Source organism: Rattus rattus, chromosome 12, assembly GCF_011064425.1.
Source record: "Rattus rattus isolate New Zealand chromosome 12, Rrattus_CSIRO_v1, whole genome shotgun sequence".
Classification (NCBI taxonomy): domain Eukaryota; kingdom Metazoa; phylum Chordata; class Mammalia; order Rodentia; family Muridae; genus Rattus; species Rattus rattus.
This window is the reverse complement of record NC_046165.1, coordinates 45,448,087-45,470,848: the sequence shown is the minus strand read 5'-3', so window position 1 is coordinate 45,470,848 and position 22,762 is coordinate 45,448,087. Positions and strand designations below refer to the sequence as shown.

At 40.9% G+C, this 22,762-nt stretch overlaps 1 protein-coding gene across 1 annotated transcript in view; it reads left to right on the top strand.

The window, feature by feature from the left end:
- Window positions 1–1,112: 1,112 nt before the first annotated feature.
- The window catches only part of Vwa8 (von Willebrand factor A domain containing 8), a 320,387-nt gene continuing 298,737 nt past the window's right edge, over window positions 1,113–22,762 (top strand). Inside the window, exons 1-2 of the mRNA XM_032918098.1 lie at window positions 1,113–1,410; window positions 20,288–20,365. Coding sequence (XP_032773989.1) covers window positions 1,251–1,410; window positions 20,288–20,365 — 238 coding nt within the window. The 5' untranslated portion in view covers window positions 1,113–1,250. The remainder of the gene's footprint in view (window positions 1,411–20,287; window positions 20,366–22,762) is intronic.

The following is a 22,762-nucleotide window of genomic DNA, read 5'->3' as shown; positions in this document are numbered from 1 at the left end:
GGTTGGAGGGTAGGAGGCTGAGTAGGTCAACTAGGAGGATCCTGTAACAGGGGGTGGGGGGGAGGGATAGTGGGAAGACCTGGCAGTCAGTGCCAGCTTTGATATGTTAATAGGCACTTCAGTTATCTGTTTATCTGTTAACAGGTACCTCAGATAGCCGTTTGTCCAGGGTTTGAGACCTAACAAGGGTGGTTGTGAAATAGTGAGAATGTATCCATGGAATAATCATGGTATAATGCTGTTTTCACAATTTAAAATTTCACTGCCTTTATTTTCACTTTCTCCAAACTAGATTAGATCACTTCATCTCCCCCACCCCCACCTCCATTTACTGCTAAGTTCAAGTTCCTCAGAAAGTTTAAGTGCCTTGGAGGTGGCAGCTCAATATGATTATAAGATACAGGTAGGTCTAGAATCGGCAAGGCCATTCACTGAGAGCCAGGCCTGCATCCTGCTTGTTTGATTTCATTTGTGCAGAACTTCATTTAAACTTTTTGCTTTGGTTAATTCACTCTTGACATTTCGGGGAGGCAGCATAATTACATTAGGTTTTGTTTGCTTTATGGAAGACTGCTGCTGCTTTTGGAGTGCGTGGAAGGGACGGAGCCTTAGTCAAGTGTCCTACTTTTTGCTCACTAAAGATATAAATTATGTTTATATAACCCTTGCCTCGAAGCCTGACTGGATTCTTCGGGTAGTTGAACGTTTTTTCATTCACCATTATAATGTAAAATTTCCTCTTACAGTTTAGAAGATAAAATAGGACCGGCAAAGGAAGGCTAAACAGAGACTTTCAATGTCTGTTGTTGGAAAGCCTGGGAAGATGACAAACGAATTAAAATAGGTGGAGTTCTAGAATCTCTTGTTATGTTTTCTCAATTCTGAAGCAGTTTTGAGGGGAAAGCCCACAGTGCATCATAACCCAGTGGGCCAGCAGCCAAGAAAGAAAAGGCAAGCGTTCAACTGTGCTAAAGGTCTTTGGCATCTCCCCAGTTCAGGGCGTCCCTGGGGTGACCACGCCTGGGGCGGTGCGCTGGGTCCCGGTGGCCGATCTTACCGGCTGGCGCTGCGCCTGCCCTCCGCCCCGGGCCGGGCCCACACGGCCGAGCCCAGCGCGCCGGGGGAAGGAGTTTCCGGCGGACCCGCCTCCCAGCCGCTTCCTGTCCCGCTTGCCGACCGGCTCCTGCCCCGTCCCGGGACGGCGCTTGGCCCCGCAGCCCCTGGAGGTCCCACGCCGTGCCTCCTGCACTATGCAGTCCCGCCTCCTCCTCCTTGGCGTCCCGGGCGGCCTCGGCGACGTGGCCTCGCGGCGCCTGCGGCTGCTTCTGCGGCAGGTGCTGCGGGGCAGGCCGGGTGGGGGCCAGCAGCGGCTGGAGGTCAGACTGATGCACGCTGGGGTGACTGACTCAGGTAACTGGGCCCTCCGACTCCGCTGCTGCCACCTGCCCTCTCTGCTGTGTGATGTGGGGCAAGGCGCTGGCGCCCCCTGGGCTCCACTCTGAAACCTGAGGGGTCCGGACTAAGGTCTCTGATGTTTAGGAAGACAACTTTCTTCGCCCACTGGAGGTTTTGCTTAGACTAAACTCAGAGGTTCATGCAGTAGCCTTTTGGGGGCTGCTGAAACCGGCGCCTGACCTTGATCTCTGACTTCTAAGGGCTCGGTAGGTGTTTTTATGTCCTGAGCCAACTAGGGCTTGTGATGGCATAGAAAAGTGTACATTCTTGCTGGAGAACCTGTGCCCACGTTTCTTCCCAATTTTAACAGAAGACTCAGTTTCAAGCACTCTTAGAACTGAAAGTCAGATTTAGTTAAAACCCTGGACTGTAGTTGGAATGAGTGAGTCTCAGAAAGAAAAAAAAAAGGGCCTTGCTGAGGATCACACAGTGAAATTGCAATTTAAAACTTGCCTGTCCGCGATCATAACTTCTAGAGCATTCATTTTCTTTCTGTTCTGTTACTCACTTTTCTTCTGCCTGACAACATTAAAAGAACAACCTAAAACAATGAAAGATTTCTTTTGGCTCACAGCCACAGACGTTTGTATGCGTGATACCTCCATCGCTGTGTTGAGGTAGAAACTCACGGCGCGAGTGGACTTAGCAGAGCAAAGCTGCCTTCTCTGCGAGGCAGAGAGAGGAATCGGGGATAAGACCTACCTTCCGAAGATAGAGTCTACTTTGTCTCACTGGGCTGACCTCCTTGTGTGTATCATCTCCAGATAATGCCATCTCATCTAATGAATCCATCAGTTCACCACTCCAGATGATAATACACACTTGTCATAGAAGGCAGAAGTCAAGGGTAGAATGTGGCATAATCTGACAGGCTTTGGGGTAGACTCTTTTTTTTTTTTTTTTTTTTTTTTTTTTTTTTTTTTTTTTTTTTTTTTGCTCTCTAGCTAGCTGTCAGAGCCATGAGTCAGCAGATAGAACATTGGAAAAGGGTTTTTAAAAAATGAAAAGTTTTTTTTTGTACTGACATGCCTTGCTATATCAAGGTTTCTAACACTGAAGCTGAGAACTGTGGGTAAACAAAGTTGGTGCGTTCACCAGACCTGGGCACAAGTAAGAGCCTTTATGACAGAATAAAAGATGAACTCTTGGCTATGCAGACTCCTGAGTTAAGACCTTCAAGGTTAGAATGGCACTGTTGAGGTCAGAGGACATACACAGGCCCAGCACAGAAAGCAGCAGGCTGGGATGGATTAGTGTTGATGCTGGAAAGACTCTCCAGCATGTGACCTGACTCACTTTGTCCTCAGTTGGCATTACTTCCTAGCAGTGTGACGAAAGAACAAACTCAGGTTATAGACATTTCTTCTCCTGCACTGTGTGCCTGTTTGTCTTGTCTGCATGTTCCTTTGGTGCCTGTCAACACTGTGTACCAAACAAGCATTTTACTAGGTGAAAGTTCATGGAGAGTGTTTCTGTGAGAGTTTGCGATTGCTTTGCTGGCTTTCACGATAGCACCTTTACTAATCCTTTTATGAAGGGGGAAAAGGCCATTTATGTGAAAAGTAAAAAAGAAGTTAGGCAAGGTGGCACATTTTAATCCTAGCACTGTGATTTCAAGGCCAGCCTGGCCTACATGGAGAGTTCCAGGCTAGCTAAGGAAACACAGTGGAACAGTTGTCTGAAAAAATACAAAACAGATGGGCACTGTAGCCCACCAGCAGGAAGGTGTCAGTGAGTACGAGGACAGCCTGGTCTGTAACAAGTCCTGCATCGCCAGCTCTATGTAGAGAGAACCAAACCAAACCACCCCAAACCCACCCCAAACCATCCAAGGAGCTCTCAGAGCTCCTGCTTCTCCTCCTTTTCTGTCGGCTGGGGTGGAATCTATAGCTTGTAGATTCCTGATGTCTATGCTTTAATTAGTAGTAGTCATATCTCAAGGTTTCAGAAACAAATCGTCAGTCAGCAAGGAGGTTATGACTTCACATAGTTGACACAGATCACTGTGACATCGTCATAGACGGGGCCAGCTGGCTCAGTAGGACTGGATCTGAGAAATCGATGAGCTGGGAGACAGTTCTGTAAACCCATGGCTTTCCTTTATCACCATTTGCTGTAGGTTTCACAGCCTTTTCCTTATGATGTCTGTGTGAAATAGATCTGTTTATACAAATAATAAAATGTTCCTGATAAGCTGTTTTTCACTTAGAAAACGGAAAAATAAATCCTGTAAAACAGTCCTCTCAACACATTAATAATTGCCAGTTTTTGGTGTTGGTTCTGTCAGATTATATATATCTAACTGTACAAATTGGATCATATGTTTTTTGTAAGTTATTGCCCTATATGATCACTTTAATGAGGTATTAATTTCAGACATTTACCCTTATAATTTATTTTATCAGTTTCTTTTCATGAACATATAAAATCTATTTTAAATATTTTTATATGAAAACAATAAAAAAGATATTTGTTCTTATACATGTTTTGTGACTTAAAGATTGTCCTTGGGCCATAATAACAATAGTCATGTGACTTTGGTGAGGAAAAATTCAGAATTCTGGTTTCAACTGAGAACAACTACTGTGGTTTAGTCTTATCTCTGTATTTAACAGATATTGAACCTTATGGAATTCATTGGCTACTTTGACCTCTTAGACTCTGAGGATCTCCTGCCTTTGTTGTGTATTAAAGGATTTAACAATAAGATTCCAGAACAGTTGTAACCATATAAATCACTAGAAAGATTCATATCAGGAACACACAGACGTAAGATGGACATTATTGATACATTCAGTTTTTTACTCTGCTCTAAGTTTTACATTCGTAAAAAATGATGTGGGTTGGGGATCTAGCTCTGTGAGAGAGTGCTGGCCTAGCATATGCAAAGTCTTTGGTACAAAAACAACAAAAAGCAAAAGTGAACTATTGGTTTGGACCTGATGCTATTCCCCTACCCTGGGAACTTTGGCAATACTTGAGATGAACCAAGGGAGAGGGATGCTATTAGCATCAGTGGGACTAGGGTGACAGTCAACAGCACAGGATAACATCTCAAAACAAAGAAATTACCATTCCAAAATGTCAGGACTGTCACTGTTGAGAACCCTGAACTGAGCCAACTTGTCCATGCTGCTGCTAAAATAAAAACTCAAAACCATTTGAGTTTAATAGAATTGACAGCTCAGGCAGAAGGTACTCAGAGACCTGCTGACATTGTGGGCAAGCAGCTCACAGCTCACAGAAGTAGGATGTGGAAACAGCTTGGCCATGCCCAGCATTTGTTTTATTTGCGCCTGTTCTGAGCAGCTGACAGCTGGTGATTGAGGGTAACTAAGCTACTGTGACTGGCTCCATTTTACTCGTTAAAAAGTCAAAATGCTTGGGTTTTCACTGTGTAGGACTCAAAGTACAAAGGTATCCTCAACTTAAAGTCCGAGTTAACTTTAACATTACGGCTGCATCCTGAGGAAGGTTCGCAGAACTGAGTGCCAAGTGTGGTAAAAGTTAGTGTGCTCACGAATAGAATCCATGGTCTCTAATCCATGGTCTTTTGAGGTGAAGATCTTGAAGTATCTGGCAGAATATTCAATTTTTCAGGGATTAACAAACAAAGTTATTGTAGCAACATTTTATTTATTTGTTTGTTTGTCAGGGTCTCTTTATATAGTCCTGGCTGTCCTGGAGCTCCTTAAGTAGATCAAGGTAGCCTTAAAGCCACAGAGAACTTTCTGCCTCTGCCTTCCGAATGCTGTATAGCAACATTCTAAGAAAACACACACACACACACACACACACACACACACACACACACACACACACACACACACACACACACACACACACACACACACAGACACAGACACAGACACACACACACCACACACACACACACACACACACAGACACACACACACACACACACACACACACACACACACACACAGACACACACACACACCACTCACACACACACACACACACACAGAGACACAGACACACACACACACACACACACACACACACACACAGACACACACACACACACACACACACACACACACACACAGACACACACACACACACACCACACACACACACACAGAGACACAGAGACACAGACACAGGCACACACACACACACACACACACACACACACACACACACACACACACACACACACACACACACACACACACTCAGACACACACACACACACACACACACACGCACACACACAAACACACACACTCACACACACATACACACACAGACACACACACACACACACACACACACACACACACACAGAGACACAGAGACACAGACACAGGCACACACATACACACAGACACACACACACACACACACACCCTAGATGTAAGTGTTAAAAATAATTATCAAAGCCGGGCACAGTGGCACCACACCTTCAATAGCAGCACTTGGGAGGCAGAGGCAGCTGGACAACTGTGAATTCGAAGCTAGCCTGGCCTACATTGTGAGTTCTGAGACAGCCAGGGTTATGAGAGACCCTGTCCCAAATGACAATAACAAACAGCAGCAACAACAAAAAGAAAGTTACTATTTAAAAGAAAACTGACAGCTGTTCATTGTAAAAAATTGTATTAATTAAACATTGGGAAAAAATGAAAGGTTCCTGGAATTGACTGGTGTTAATGGGCCAGAGCCATGGAGGACCGAAGTGGTCAAATTCTAGAGGAAAAAAAATGAGACAGATCAAATTTCCCTCTTATATTTAACTTAAAGGAAAAATATAATGATCTGGGCATCTTTTGCATTGAAACCAATTTTTTGGTGAGCATTTGTGAGTGATAATATGGCTTTCATTGGAATGTTTGTTTCCCGAGTGTCCTTGGGTTCAGTCCGGGCTCCCTCACTGAGCATCGCCTCCTTTTTTGTTGCTTTTATTTTCTCGAGACAGGGTCTTTCTGTGTAGCCCTGGCTGTCCCAGAGCTTTGCTCTGTAGACGTGGCTGGCCTCTATCTCAAAGAGATGCTCCTGCCTCTGCCTCCCAAGTGCTGGGACTAAAGGCAGGCACCACCGTAGCTCAGCTCCTGAGCATCTTGTCTGTAAAGTGACATTGCTATGCCTGCCGGACTGCCTTTGCCTTACTGGAATGACAGTGTCAACAACCATTTGGTTTTAAGGGGAAGTAGTATCCACCAAAAAACATGTTAACCGGTCAGCTTCTGAGGGCGCCCTATTTCTTCTGGCTAGACTGAATTCTTGGTGGGTATTCAAAGCTGCCTTTTGGGTTTGTGTGCTCCCTGCCTTTGCCTTGGTTCCTGTACTTCACTCTTCCCCCTCATTAGGCTCAATTTTGCTCTAGCAGTTTCACTGCCTGGCCAGATTTCTTCAATAGGAAACAGTGATAGCTTTACTGACTCCCAGAACTGCATTGTTTGTTTGTTTGTTTTGCCTGTGTGCATGGTTTTAGGCAAGGTCTCACCACGTAGTCTTGGCTAGCCTGGACTACTAGACGTTTGTCTGCCTCTGCCTTGCAGGCAGCACAGGGATCAAAGGTGTGCGCCGTCCTTTTATTTCAGTGTTAAAGAAACAGCATCTTTTCCCTCCACCATTGACAGCATTTCCAAGCTCTCTATGGCAAGTCTTCAGTCACCTGCATATCTTTGAAGCAGTCACTGGCCTGAGGGTGGGGCGTTCTGGTTATTTTGTGGAGAGACCTCTTCTCTAGGGGTGTAGAGTAAAAGTCAGGGTTAGGGTCTCTTCTGGAGACAGGGATTTTGATGTCAAAGAATGGGAAAAGAATAGTGGACATTTAAACATGACAGTTGTCCATTGGAGTGAGTAATTGCCAATCGGGTTCATGTAAGATTAATTACTTTTTATTATCTTAAACATAGAAAATTTTTATATCTTTGAGAAATCCTTTTAAATAAGAAATATTCTAGGAAATAAGGTTAAAACTTGCTACTTTAAATATTTTCTAAATTTAATTTCATTTAGAAGGTTTTAGCCATTGGATTCTTTTTAATTAAAAATCTTGTGCAATTTCTTCCATATCTTAATGACACATAATTGACTATAGTTATCTGTGACAATTTCATACAATATGTGGATTTAGCTAATATGTGTCTTATTTGCATATTTATTATATAAGTGCAGTTAAAAACTCAGCAATATTGTTTTCGTACTTTTAAAATGGGCTCATTCTGATTAATTATTCTAGTAATAGTAATTATTCTAGAATAGAGTACTACACTGTGAGGTCCTGATTGAACCTCTTCCAGAACCTCTTGAATGAGACTCATGGAGGCAGTGATCAATGTAAAAGCAAGAGGAGTTTAATTCTGACATGTCAGGGCCATCCCACTTCAAGGGGAGATGACCCTGAGCCACAGAGTTATATACCTTACAAACAATTGGGGCAGAATTTGCACAATGGTAACTAGGCAGGGTACTATGTGCATTTGGTGGAGTGAAACAACTTTCAGATCGGACTCAGTGTATCATTCAAGACTTTCCCAAGGGTGGGTCGGTTGGAAGCCACAGGTAGCTTTGTGTGACAGTTTGGCTTATAGCTGTTCCAGGAACTAAACCAGTTTTTTTCTTCCTGGAAGGGAGGGGTCCTTGTGCTTGGAGGTTTGTGGTGGGAATTTCCCCACTGGCCTCAGATAGACCTCAACTCTGGCTCTTTCAACTCTAGTAGTAGTCACTGAGTATCCTATGTTTCCCTATGTTTCCTATGTCTCCCCTCCCCCCAGTACTTTTTATTGAAGCAGGTCTCACATAGTCTAGGCTAGCTTCAAGTTTTGTATGTTGCCAAGGATGTCCTTGAACTTTTGATCCTTCTGCCTTCTGTATTTCTGCTGTGCAGGGATTAGAAGGTGTGCTTCCATGCCTGCCCTGTCTCTTTATATTTCTTGACAGGATTTTATGTAGCCCTGACTGGCCTCAAACTCACTTGAGAACCAGTTGCCTCTGACTGCAGGGAGTAAAGGTGTGGATCACCACACGTAGTTTTCTTTAATTATTTGATTTTTTGATGTAAAGTCTTGCAATGGTGCCTTGGGCAGCCTGGGACTTGTGGCGTCCCTCTGGGATTATTTACACGTGTGACTGCATCTGACTTTAAAATTAGCTTAGAATTAACAAAAGGTTGTCCTCAAGAGAAGCCTGTATTCGCTTCTTCTGCATAACTTATATTACCTGTTGATTTTTCACATTCCACCTTAAACCATCTCATTTAAATAAATCTGTCTCAAATGGCTTGACTTATGAGCATGTCCATACATAGTATGTGTTCAAAAGATGCAGAAAAATTACTTAAATTCAGGGCTTAAAAACAATATCTCAGAAGACAGTAGTTAATTTAAAACTAATCACTTATTCACTTGTCAAACATTTGTTGAATATCTAGAGTTTGAAATATTTTATTTGGCACCAGATATAGTGATGATTAAAACATCCACCCTCTAACAAGAAAAACACTCTTGAAAACTAACAGTAGTCTCCAAATCTTCAAACATTTTTCTCATCTTCTAAAAGGATTTGCAAATACATGTGTTTTGTATATCTTTAGGTTGCTACCTAGAAGTTTTCCTTCTTGGTACAAATGGTAGCAAAGGGTATTGTTTCTGGCAGACTGTAAACACTGGCATTTTAGGTGATTTCTGTTTCATATTCTTTAGGAGCCCAGTGGTGGGTTTGCCGCTGTGTTTTAAAGAAACCTGGAGGCTCTTGGCCATCAGATATTACTTACTCCTGCATATCTTTGAAGCAGTCACTGGCCTGAGGGTGGGGCGTTTGTATTTCAGCTTTACGTGTACTTTATGATTTTATCTGAATATGTCTTTTCTCTTAGAATTTTTATTTTTATATTACTTTTCTGCAACAAAAAAACCCCTGGATGTTTCTTTGGACCCTTATGTTATTATACTGCTTAGTTGTTCAACATGACTTCAGTGTTATAGAACTTGATAACGCTTTAGAAAGATACTCTTTAATGACTTGAGCTATTCTCTCAGCTAAATATTACTTAATATTAATTAACTTACTAATATGACTCCTATTCCCCAGTTGAATGTTATTGTTGGAGTGTAAGCAATTTCAATGTAGCAGTGTCAATTACGTCTTTCCAGACTTTCTAAATTATATTTTGTTCTATATTAATTGGCAACTTGATTAGGGCCTTATTTAATTTTGTTGGTAACAACATAAAGCTGGTTAGATTTTATTAATTTGATACAAACTGAAGTCAATTGAGGAACTGCCTTCATCACATTGGTCTGTGGCAAATTTTCTTGGTGAGTGATTGTGGGACAGCCCAGCCCATTGTGGTTAGTCCTGTCTTCTCTCAGGAAGCAGGCTGACTAACAGTGGAAAGCAAGCGGTGTTCCTCCACAACCTGTGCTTTAGCTCCTGCCTCAGGTTCCTGCTTGAATCTCTGCTCTCACTTACCTCAGCGACAGGCTCAAACCTGTGAGATGCAATAAACCCTTTGTCTTCAAGTTCCTTTTGGTCATGGTCTTTATCACAGCAGTGGAAAGTAAACCAGGACAGACAGAAACCACCTGACTTGCAGAAGAATGGTGTGCTTGGTTAGTGAAGCCATTTGTGTCTCAATTTCTTGGAGGGTCATTAAAATCTCCTCACTATAATTCATCAGATGGCTTTATCAGTTCTTCTCTTGGTGGCTCCTTGTATAGTGTGTTTTACTAGGATTTGGGGATAAACTAAAATTATTATTTTCAAAGTGCTTTTGCTAATACATTGTTCTAAATTTTTGAGAAAATACTTTAGTCTATTATATTTAAATACATTTTGTCAAATTTTTAAAGTTTTTGCTATTAACAAAGGTATCTGTTTTTTCAAACCAATCACTCAAGTTAGCCTTTCTGACAGAAAAAGCAGTTATACCTTTTAGTTAAAAATGAGTGTAATATAGTTTAGGGGATGGAATTAAAAAAAAAAAGATCAAGAAATCAGTTATGGGATTTCTGATTTACTAAAACAAGTAAAGCCAAAGCTAAAAGAATCTTGTGGCTGTATTTGTGACTCCTTTCTTTCTATATGCCATGCATTCATTACATTGATAACATATTTCATAAGTGATTTTGTACCTTTGATCTTTTAAAAAATTGACAAAAAGGATACAATATTGAGGTAAGATTTTAAGGCATGAATTAAGGACTATGGTAGATGCATGGTGTTCTGTTAAATGTGTAAGAGTAAACTATATTGATCATGTCTGAAGAATAATTAGATGAAAATCATAAGAATTGGAAATAAATTTTTAAAACTTCATGTCCATACTCGATGTATTTAGTGAAGCAGAAAACAAATTGGTTCAGTGGCTGGAGTTCATCATCCTCACAGTAAAAGCATGAAAATAGAGCTTTCTATGATAGGGAATAACTAAAGGGGTTGAATAGGTGTCATTCAAGAATATGTTTTTGCCTGTCTACTTGAAAGGCACACCACAGTTTTTTCTGAAAACTTAAGTTCCCTCTGATATTCAGTCAGAGCATTGGGAAAATTTTTATGGTACTCCATCAGGGACTACTCACTACATGAGATGGGTCAGCATCCATGGTCGACATATGAAATATTCAAGCTGTGTACAGTCCTCTTAGAAATGCGTCGGATTATTTTCCGTGGGAGTGTGAACATGTGTAGACCAACTTTCAGGAGCTGGTCTCTCCTTCCACCTTGTAGGTCCAGGAATTGTCTCTGGTCTCACGGCTTAATGGCAAGCAAACCCCTACCCCAATGCCATCTTGCTGGCCTTCAACAGTGTTTGTATGTTTGTTTTGTTTTCTTAAAGCTGTAGCATGAGACAAGCTGATCATTTAGCTTATCTTCAAGTGTTAAAAAAAAAAAAAAAAAAAAAGCTGTGTTTGAAGTTTTCTGTTTTGGGTCTGACATCTCCCATCTTGGCTTCTTGCTAAAACTCATTCCTCCACTCTGTAATACACTTTATTTGACACAAGCCAGCACCCACCAAAATAGCTCTAAAGCAAATCTTTGCTTCTAGTACAAACATTAATATCTAGAGACAGCTTTGTTTACGTTGACTTGAATATTGTTATAGTGTTCAAAGGATGCTTGGTTTTGACCATACACATATATGTTCCTTTAGCTGATGCCTTGACACAATGTCCTGTGGTAAAATAAGTCAGGGAAGGGACTATTCTGAACACTTGGATGTCAAAGTCTGAAAATGAATTCTGAAAGACTGCTGTGTTCTGTAACCTTGCAAAGCATTCACCTAGCTTCATCTCAAGAGCATTGTCAAATAGGAAAGCCAATAAGTACTTATATTAATCTTAAAATGAATTAGCCAATTCATGTGTATGGGTGTTTTGCCTGCGCGTATGCATGTGTTCCATTTGTCATCTAGTGCCCATGAAGGCCAGAAGAGGGCATTGAATACCATGGAACTGGAGCTTAAGACAACTGGGAGCTGCCAATGGGTGCTGGGAGTGAAACCTGGGCCCTCTGGAAGAGCAGCAAGTGCAGAGCCATCTCTCCAGCCTCCACATTCAGTAATTATAATATGACATGAGATGCTTGGGATGGGATGATATGTCCTTGAGGGAAGAGGAGATGGCGTCAGAGGAGAGTTGGCAAAGATTCGGTGGAGGAGATGAAGCTCTCCCAGGAGCAGCTGAGTGAAAGAAGTTGTGTGGGATGTATAGCAGGCAGAAGGCTGGCGGTTCAGTCACTGCAGCAGGAATGCAAGGGCAGGTTGACGTAAAGCTGTCTAGACTGTGGGTAACTGCGAAGTCCACTGGCAGCTGTGCAGTGCAGGGGGAGTAGTGAGCCAAAGGCGTAGAGGTAGGGCTGTTGGTGTGGCGTAGCTGGCTCCCAGGTCTAGCACTGTAGCCAAAGATGGACAAGCTCGTGATTTCCAAGGCAGAAATGATTAAGTGCCTGGTTCATCTCGATGTCATGCCGCCTCCCCTTTGTCTGCAGGAGACATGGTTAATTGATCATTGCCCCATTTCTCAATGAAAAGTTTCCATTGTGGTTCCTTCCTCTGTGTTTTTAAAAGCCTCTAGCTTGATGGCTAAACGTTTGGGATCTTCCATTTACTTGTTCTTGTCATTGATTTCTATGTTAATTCTGTTATGGTCAAGCAGCATACCTCAGGGCTTAGTCCTTTGTAGCATACTGAGCCTTGATTTATGCCCAGCTCTGTAACATATTTAGGTTAATGTTACAGACGCTTTAAAAGCACGGATCATGCTGTCATTTAGTAGTAGAATGGGTGGGTTCAGAGTCTCTCTGTCTTCAGCTCTCCCCTTGTCTTGGCCAAAGGACCAGGAAGCAGCTTCCTAGGTTCCACAGCCATTTATCCCCTGCTTCTTCCTTAACGTATAGAGATGAACATATTAAATTATCTGGGCATATTTTGAGTTTATTTCTACTCCCAGTTCTGTTGAAATTATTATTTTTTTACATAGTTATTATCCATCTCTCTCCTTGCCAGGTCACTGCCAAAGGTTTGCTCTGTTTTTCAACAAAAGGACATAACTGTTAGGAGAGTGACTAATTTAGGTACCTGGTATGCTTGCTCTCTCCAAAGCCCCTCCCTTGGGCCTAGGGGTGGCCATGACTTTCTGTTATTGTTAGTTTCAGAGTACTGCATTCCCCTTGTTTTTCTAGAATCCTGCCCTCACCTTTATGTGGTTCCTTATCATACAACAAAATACAATAAATTGACATTTTACTGAGTGTGAGGCCCAAACCAGGCAATAAGAAATGAGTAGGGAAGGACTTCTTATGTGCAACAGACAAGGGCCACATGGAGTCACTCCCAAAGCAGTGCTCTCCTTGAGCAAAAGAAAGGAAGATGGAGATCTTTTTTTTTCTTCCTGGCAGTTAATATATAGTCATATGGGAAGGATTTTGTGGGCACATTCCTGCGTATGCTCAGTTTATATTTCAAGAAGGGGCAGTGTCTACATTTTTTGGGACATGCTTAGCTTAAGGTCATGAAACACATGTTTGAAAAGTTAAAATGGAGGACTGGCACATTTTGGGGCATACTCTGTTCGTATTGTAACAATGGTAGTCAAGAAGGCCTCTGGTCATGCTCACCTTGCATTCCTAAGGATGGCAGTTAGGTGTGGTGGCACAATTCTATAGTCCTAGCACTGTAGAAATGGAATATAAAGGGTACTTGGTCAACCTGAGCTATATCACAAGTTCAAGGTCAGGCTGAACTACCTAGCACAGTAAAGGCTAGCCCAAGTAACCTCCTGTCCTAGAGAGCTGAGGGTAGGGTGTGATAGCACACAAATGTCCCAGAGCATGTTCCGTTTTCTTCAGAAAGTTTAGCTGGAAAAAAGGAAAGGAGAGTTTGAAAGTATGTTAATACAGGATTTTGCCCAGAATGGTTCCTGCGACTAATGATTACGTACTTTTAGTTTCTCATTTTGAATCTACCAGTATTCCATTTGCTCCTTACTAGCAATCTGATAAATGTCTCTTCTTAGGGAAAGGGTTTCATTCAGTAGGAAGATAGTGCAAAGGCCTGAAAACAGTTTAACATGCTCAGTACGCTGGTAGCTTTATGTCAACTCAGCATGCATGAGCCAGGGTTATGTGGGAAGAGGGAACCTCAGTTAGAAAAATGACCCCAGCAGATGGGCCTGTGGGCAAGCCTGCCGTGTATTTTGTTAATTGATGATGGACGTGGGAGGGCAGGTGTGGGTTGTACTGCCTCTGGTCCATTCGTGCTAGGTACTATAAGAAAGCAGGCTGACTTCTTCCTTTCCAATTTGTGTCCCTTTGACTTCTTTTTGTTGTCTGATTGCTCTGGCTAGGACTTCGAGTACTATATTGAATAAGTAGGGAGAGAGTGGGCAGCCTTGTCTAGTCCCTGATTTTAGTGGGATTGCTTCAAGTTTCTCCATTTAGTTTGATGTTGGCTATTGGTTTGCTGTATATTGCTTTTACTTGTTTAGGTATGGGCTTTGAATTCCTGATCTTTCTAGGACTTTTATCATGAAGGGGTGTTGAATTTTGTCAAATGCTCTCTCAGCATCTAATGAAATGATTGTGTGGTTTTTTTTTTTCTTTGAGTTTTTTTCTTAGTGGATTATATTGATGGATTTCTGTATTGAAGATGATGTGATAGTATACTTAAGTGACCCCAAAAATTCCACCAGAGAACTCCTAAACCTGATAAACAACTTCAGCAAAGTGGCAGAATATACAATTAACTCCAACAAGTCAGTAGCCTTCTTCTACTCAAAAGATAAACAGGCTGAGAAAGAAATTAGGGAAATGACACCCTTCATAATAGTCACAAATAATATAAAATACCCTGGTGTGACTCTACCCAAGCAAGTGAAAGATCTGTATGACAAAAACTTCAAGTCTTTGAAGAAAGAAATTGAAGAAGATCTCAGAAGATGGAAAGATCTCCCATGCTCATGGATTGGCAGGATTAATATCATAAAAATGGCCATCTTGACAAAAACAATCTACAGATTCAATGCAATCCCCATCAAAATTCCAACTCAGTTCTTCATAGAGTTAGAGTAATTCTCAAATTCATTTGGAATAACAAAAAGCCTTCGATAGTGAAATCTATTCTCAACAATCAAAGAACTTCTGAGAGAATCACCATTCCTGACCTCAAACAGTATAACAGAGCAATTGTGATAAAAACTGCATGCATGGTATTGGTACAGAGACAGGCAGGTAGATCAGTAGAATAGAATTGAAGACCCAGAAATGAACCCACATACCTATGGTCCCTTGTCTTTGACAAAGGAGCTAAAACCATCCAATGGAAAAAAGATAGCATTTTCAACAAACGATGATGGTTCAAATCATCCATTTTTATTGCCCTGTACAAAGCTTAAGTCCAAGTGGATCAAAGACCTCCACATAAAACCAGATACACTGAAACTAATAGAAGAGAAAGTGGGGAAGAACACGTAGGCACAGGGGAAAATTTCCTAAACAGAACACAAATGACTTATGCTCTAAGATCAAGAATCGACAAATGGGACCTCATAAAATTGCAAAGCTTCTATAAGGCAAAGGGCACTGTCAATAGAACAAAACAGCAATCAATAGATTGGGAAAAGATCTTTACCAATCCTATATCCAATAGAAGGCTAATATCTAATATATACAAAGAACTCAAGAAGTTAGACTCCAGAGAACCAAATAATCCTGTTAAAAATGGGGTACAGAGCTAAACAACGAATTCTTAACAGGAATACTGAATGGCTGAGAAGCACCTAAAGGAATGTCAACATCTTTAGTCATCAGGGAAATGCAAAGCAAAACAATCCTGAGATTCTATCTCACACCTGTCAGAATGGCTAAGATCAAAAACTCAGGTGACATCAAATGCTGGTGGGGATGTGAAGAAAGAGGAACATTCCTCCATTGTTGGTGGGATTGCAAGCTGGTACAACCACTCTGGAAATCAGTCTGGCAGTTTCTCAGAAAATTGGACATAGTACTTCCCAAGGAACTAGCTATATCACTGCTGGGCATATACCCAAAAGATGCTCCAATGTATAACAAGGACACATGCTCCACTATGTTCATAGCAGCCTTATTTATAATAGCCAGAAGCTGGAAAGAACCCAGATTTCCTTCAACAGAAAAATGGATACAGAAAATGTGGTACATCTACACAATGGAATACTACTCAGCTATTAAAGAGAAACAGTGACTTCATGAAATTCTTAGGCAAAGGATGGAACTTTAAAATATCATCCTGAGTGAGGTAACACAGTTACAAAGAACACACATGGTATGCACTCACTGATAAGTGGATATTAGCCCAAAAGCTTGGAATACTCAAGAATCAGTTCACAGACCATGTGAAGCTCAAGAAGAAGGAAAACCAAAATATAGATGCTTCAGTCCTTCTTAGAAGGGGGAACAAAATACTCATGGGAGGAAATATGGGGACAAATTGGAGCAGGGAAAGGTGACTAAAGGAAAGGTCATCCAGAGAAACAACACCCCAACAACACACCTCAATAAAGAGGGTATAGTATATAATCCTAAAGTTGCATATGCTAAATTTATTATAAAGCTTTTTAAAACTCTTTTGAGATAGATTCTCAGGATGTAGTCTAGGTTGCCTTTGAACTGAATTTTGAGGGTAGGCTGCTGAGAACTTGACTTTGTAAAAGATCTGAACAGATGTGGATTCTGTCCTCCTGATGTTTTGGATGATTTCATTAGTTAATTGTTCTCTTCACTGTTATCCTTATGCTGGACATGGGCAATTTAAGGCAAGAGTGAACCCATGGTGAACATTAAAGATTTCATAAAATTGTGCCCTGGGTCCCAAAGGCTCATTGCTCTCTCATGAGAACAGTGTATTTAGTTAATATTTAAGAGTGCCTTCAATCTTGACACTTCCAGTATTATTCCAGAGTCCAAATTCAAAGTCTCTTCTGATACTCTGGTCAAACTCAGCTGAAATCTCTGTAAAATCGAAAAGAAAGTCACAAGCTTTTAGTATACAATGGCATATTCAAAGAGGGAGGAATGGGAGATTACCATTGGATGGTCAAACCAAAACCAAGACCATCTAAGTCAATTTGTGTCCATGGCAGGCAGTCTAGACTCCAGCCTACTTGGGGAGCTCAGCCTCCATGGCTTTGCTGCTGGTAGCCCACTGACACCTGCAGCTCAAGTGGTTATTCTTTGGGCGGGTTCTACTCACTGACTGTAGGATTCCTGAGCACATTCTACTTCCCTGACATTTCCAACATCTTTACGATGTCTTTATGACAACGTAGGCTCTGTTTTCACAGCTTTGTGTATTTCCTCTTAGGGAATCCCTGTGGGAAAGCTTACCCTAATGCACCTTGCCTAACCTCTCTGGCCTTCCTTAAACATGTAGGTAGAAGCCTTTGTGACCTCATAACTCTTGCATTCTGCATACTTACAAAACAAAACAAGCACCACATGGATAATGCCAAGAGCACCCATCAGCTCAAGCAGTAACCAGGACCCTTGAAACAGCTACACTGGTTTCTGGTGATTGAGACCAGTGGTGGCTGAACCTAGAAAAACACTTCCCTATGGGGCTTAAAAAAACTTTTTTTTTTAAATTTAACTTTATTTTACATGTGTTGATTTTTTTTTCTGCATGTGTAGCTGTCTACCACATGTGTGCCTGGTGCCCTTGAAGGCCAGAATAGTGTGTCAGATCCCCTGAAGCTGGAGTTACTGATGGTTGTGAGCAGGCATGTGGGTGCTGGGAATTGAACCCAGGTTCTCTGGAAGAGGCCAGTACTCTTAGCTACTGAGCCATCTCATCTCTCCAGCCCTTCCTAGGCTGCCTTGTATAAGTACAGTATCCCAGCAGTTCCATCTTCTTCAGGGAAAATCTCTCAAACGAGGTTTTACATCACCACAGTGGAACTTAGAGAAGTTCCTCTAGTTTCTGAAAAGCCCTCAAGGCACTTAGGATCTTGTTTTTTTGTTTGTTTGTTTTGTAAATTGCCCGTATTTCTTTAACTACTGTATTCCTGACTTGGGCTCATTAGTAGAGTGCAAGTAAGAGGCCTTTTATTCAGTCCCTAGTATGAGTCGTTCCCCCCACCCCCACTCCCCATGTACTAAGGATTGTAATTTGTTGTATTGTAGAATTTTTGCCTGGGTCCTAGTTTCATCCCCAATAGAATGGGCAGAGAAAAAGAAAACCAGCCATATTCTCTTTTTTTCCTAAGACAAGGTTTCTCTTTGTAGCCCTGGCTGTCCTGGAACTCATTCTGTAGGCCAGGCTGATACTGAACTCAGAGATCTACCTGCCTTTGTCTCCTGAGTGCTGGGATTAAAGGCTTGTGACACCACCCCTTGGCTTCCAGATAACTTTTAATATGTTCCTTTCTTATCCAGATTACATAGTTTTGAGGTCCTTCCATTTTGCTTTTTCGTTCTTATTTTCAATAAAAGACTGGCTAATGGGCTGGAGAGATGGCTCAGTGGTTAAGAGCACTGACTGCTCTTCCAGAGGTCCTGAGTTCAATTCCCAGCAACCACATGGTGGCTCACAACCATCTGAAATGGGATCTGATGCCCTCTTCTGGTGTGCCTGACAGGTACAGTGTACTCATATAAATAATAAACAAATGTTAAAAAAAAAAAACGGTAAAAAAAAATAGCAATAACCATGCCACAGCCTGAATACTATAAGTTTTGAAATTTCTGTTATTCTGATATCAGCCTCACTCAAATTCACATCATATGGACAGAATATAGAAAAGTCCTTTCCCAGTGCATAGTGTGAGAACTCTGTAATCTGTTCTTTATAAAGTCCCTTTCCCATCTGAAGCCTTGTGAGTACAGTTTTCACTGGATGACTTTGTGTTGATATTCTGGTCACCTAAGCTCCCGTTAGCTCAACTGTCAAGCTTACAGCAACCTCGGACTCCTCTAACCTGCATCTCCAAAAACCCTGCTCACATAGTAGTTCCAATGAGCTGAGAACCGCATGAGCAGGTTCAGTCACATCAATGACCCCTCTTTCTGTTACCCATTTTCTGGGTCCAAGTTGAGTTGGTTTTCTCATAGTCATGAAGAATGATGGGCATGGGCAACAGAAGTAGGGCAAGCAAGCAGGATTTTACTGAGGAGATTGGAAGTTTCTTGAAGCAAGAAAGGGGTCCTAAAAACCAGCTGCCAGATAGTGTTTTGGAGCAGGTGTCATTACGTCCCAGGAGTCTGGCAAATCTGGTCCCACCTGTATGGAAATTACTCATCTGTCAGGGGTTAATTTGGCTGGTAAATTTGAATGAGTCTGTGGGAATTCTGATTGATTGATGGGGCAGGTGCAAAAGCAAACACTCAGGAAAGCCTGCTGGTGGGAAAAAGGCCCACCATGACATAGCAAGCAGGGAGGAAGAGCCAAGGTTGACTGACATCTTGGTGGGCCAGGACTTTTGGCTATAAGCTCTTAATCCACCAATTATATAAAGTTTGTCATAAAGCTTAAGTGTTCTCACAGCTGACAGTGGATTCTAGTGGGGCTGTGGACACATTTTCTTTGGGTCTGTAACCCCGAGTGTCTATAGAATGGGACTGCCTTTGTCCCATCATTTTGGTACCAGTTTTCTGTATTTATTTTCATATCACTTTGACCCAATTATCTGATACAGACAGTTTAGAGTGAGACACACTTTTTTGACTTACAGTTTCTGAGCATTCTGTCCGTTTTGGTGGGGAAGGCATGGTAAAGGGCGCTTCTGTTCAGGTCATGTTGGGCCTGGACTAGAGCAAGAAAGTAGCCAGAGGTACCCCAAGGACCCACCTCCAAGTGGCCTACCCTCCTCATCTACCTTCTGCTTCTAAAGCCTGTGGAATCTCTTAAAACAGTGCCACCAACTAGGGATAATGTGTTCAAGTCATGAACCCATAGGGGACATAGAATCAAACCATAAAATTAGCTAGAAATAAAGTCTTGCCAGGGACAGTAAGATGGACCCTATGGCATATATATATATATATATATATATATATATATATATATATATATATATATATTTCCTAATGTAAGTGAAGAAATATAAAAAAATTAAAAACCTTTAAAAATAAAATTTTCTGTATTATTCTTGCCTATATTAGTATTGTTATTAACATAAAATATAATTTATGTGGCAGCCTAACTCCTGAGATATAATTTTTCTTAGTATTTATTTCTCTCTGATATAACTTATGCTGTTTATAGAAATGTTAGATGCATGTGCATGGTACATTTGTGTGACATCCTCCTTGGGGGTCAAGAGAGTCATCATTGACAGAGTGTAGTCTGTGCCCCTTGTCTTTTGTAATAACTGTATTCTTCTCTTTTTAGGTGAAACGGTTAATATTGGAGATGTGTCCTACAAGCTGAAAACTCCCAAGAATCCAGAACTTGTCCCACAGAACTACAGTAAGAAATGTTACTTGTGAATGAATATATTTGAGAATTTCATTGTGGCCATTAAAGAGCAGAGACAAGTTAGAGTGGCTGGTATAAACATCAGTTTCATGCTGGTCTGCATGTACTACACAGTGTTTTTCTTGGCTTCTGTCATGGCCTTTGGAGTGGTGAAGCCTTTGTGAGGCATCCCCTCTCTTCACTTGTGGCTTTTATCAGAACTGTCCATGTGCATCACATAAACTATGGCTTAAGTTGGATGTTAAATAAAATCAAATGCATACGATAAAAGGAAACTTTTAATTTGGGTAGTTTTGATCATTTTATGAAGTGTAAGAACATCAAGATCACTCTTATCATCTCTAAATATCTTGTGTCTCTGCTTTTTCCTGCCCTGGAAACCACTGTTGCCTTCTCTGCCACAATAAGTCAGCTGTACTTATTTTTTAGCTTTATAAAAATAGTATCATTATGGTATGTATGAGTATGTATATATGTGTGTGTTTATGTTTATGTGTATAAGTATGTGTGTGCTCATCTTTGTATGTGTGTGTATGTATTGCATGTTTTCTATGTGTGTGTTCATGTTTGTGTGTGTGTTCATGTTTGTATATGTGTGTATATGTATGTTCATGTTTTGTATGTGCATGTTCATGTTTGTGTCTGTATTCTTGTATATATATATGTGTGTGTGCATATTTGTGTGTGTATGTATGTGTATGTTTGTGTATGTATGTACATGTTTGTATATATGTGTATGTGTGCATATGTGTATATGCATTTGGCTTCTTTCCATTAAGAAGATGAATTTCATGTTCATCCATTTTGTTGAACCTTTCCATTGTTTTGTTGAAATTCATACACTATACAGTTCACATTAAAAAAGATTTATTTTATTTTATGTGTATGTCTGAATATATGCGTGTGCCTTTAGAGGGCAAAAGAGCATTAGATCCCCTGGAATTGGAGTTAAAAGCAATTGTGATATCTGTGTTGGATCCGAATCTGGGTTTTCTACAAGAGTAGTGAGTGATCTTAACTGCTGAGCCCTCTTTCTAGCCCCAAAGTTCACTCTTTTAAAGTAACCATTTAGTGCAACCAGTATTTAGCATAGCAAAAGACCAAACTTCAACAATAGGGCCCGAGAAAGTTCAGGAAGCCGGGCAAGAAAACAGTGAAAGCAGCTGGAAAGGTTGGAAATAAACACCTCCCACTGCAGGGCAAGAGGCCGGGCCCTTTAAGAGAGAGGGAGAAGGCAGATCCCTTTAAGAGAGAGGGAGGCCTGTGAGCTAACCATAGGCAGGTCTGGAGCTGCCTCAAGGTCTCTGTTAGACAGGACACTGAGTGCACAGTAACTCAGCTTCTCCCAAGCATAGCACAGTTCCAGAGAGAGGTCGAAAAGTGCACTAGAGAGCGCCAGACAGCCCAGTTCAGGTCCACAGGAGAAAAGCCCACAATTGCCCAGAGAAAGGGTCCGACCCCGAAGTGGGCGGAGCTTTAGGAACCCAGCAGCAGCACCTGCTAGACCAAGCTAAGGCATGGAGTTGATCACAGACACAGGCTGGCCTGAGAAGCCCGCGATTTTCCCAGAGCTACAGTGGGACTGAAAGCTCCAAACTTGTGAACTAGTAAAGTATTATTGAAAATAATAAAAGAGAGAAGTAATTGGGTATAAATAATCATAGGAAAATAGTTTAAAATGGATAAAATGAAGTCGTTAAAGAAAGAATTAAATACATTTAAAGAAATAAGACACATAAAGATGAGAGGCATAATGATAAAACTTTTGGACTCTATATAATGCCATTTTTGATGGTTTAAGTATAGAAACAAAAGAGAAAGAGATAAGTGACTTAATTGGAACTAATACATTACCAATGATGATTTCTGTCACATTGGTAATCCTCATTTTAATCCTGATAGTCAAGATGACCTCTTATGCTTTCTCAGAAAAAAGGGGAGAGCTTTAGAAATACAAGAAAAAGAAAAATTAAAAATGGAGACAAACCTTAGAAGAAAAAATTAAAAATATATAAATAAAAATGAGGAAGATACTAAGATAGTAAAATACAAAAATGGGAGAGAAATGAAAAAAGAAGAAGACAAGCTTTAGAAGAAAAATTAGAAAAAATATAAATAGAAATAAAGAAAATAATAAGGATACAAATACAAGAAGAAAAATATGAAAAATAGAGATAGACCTTAGAAAAAATTTGAAAAAAATTATAAATAAAATTGAGGAGCATTCTTTCAAATGGCATAGATAAAAAAACATCATATTACAGTTTGGCTATACAGTTCAAACTGACTTATAAAGAAAAACAGATAAGTTACCTGTTCAAACAGAGAGCAGGGTATCATATTTAGCTAAATTATATACACTGTACATTCCATACATGTGTAAATGCA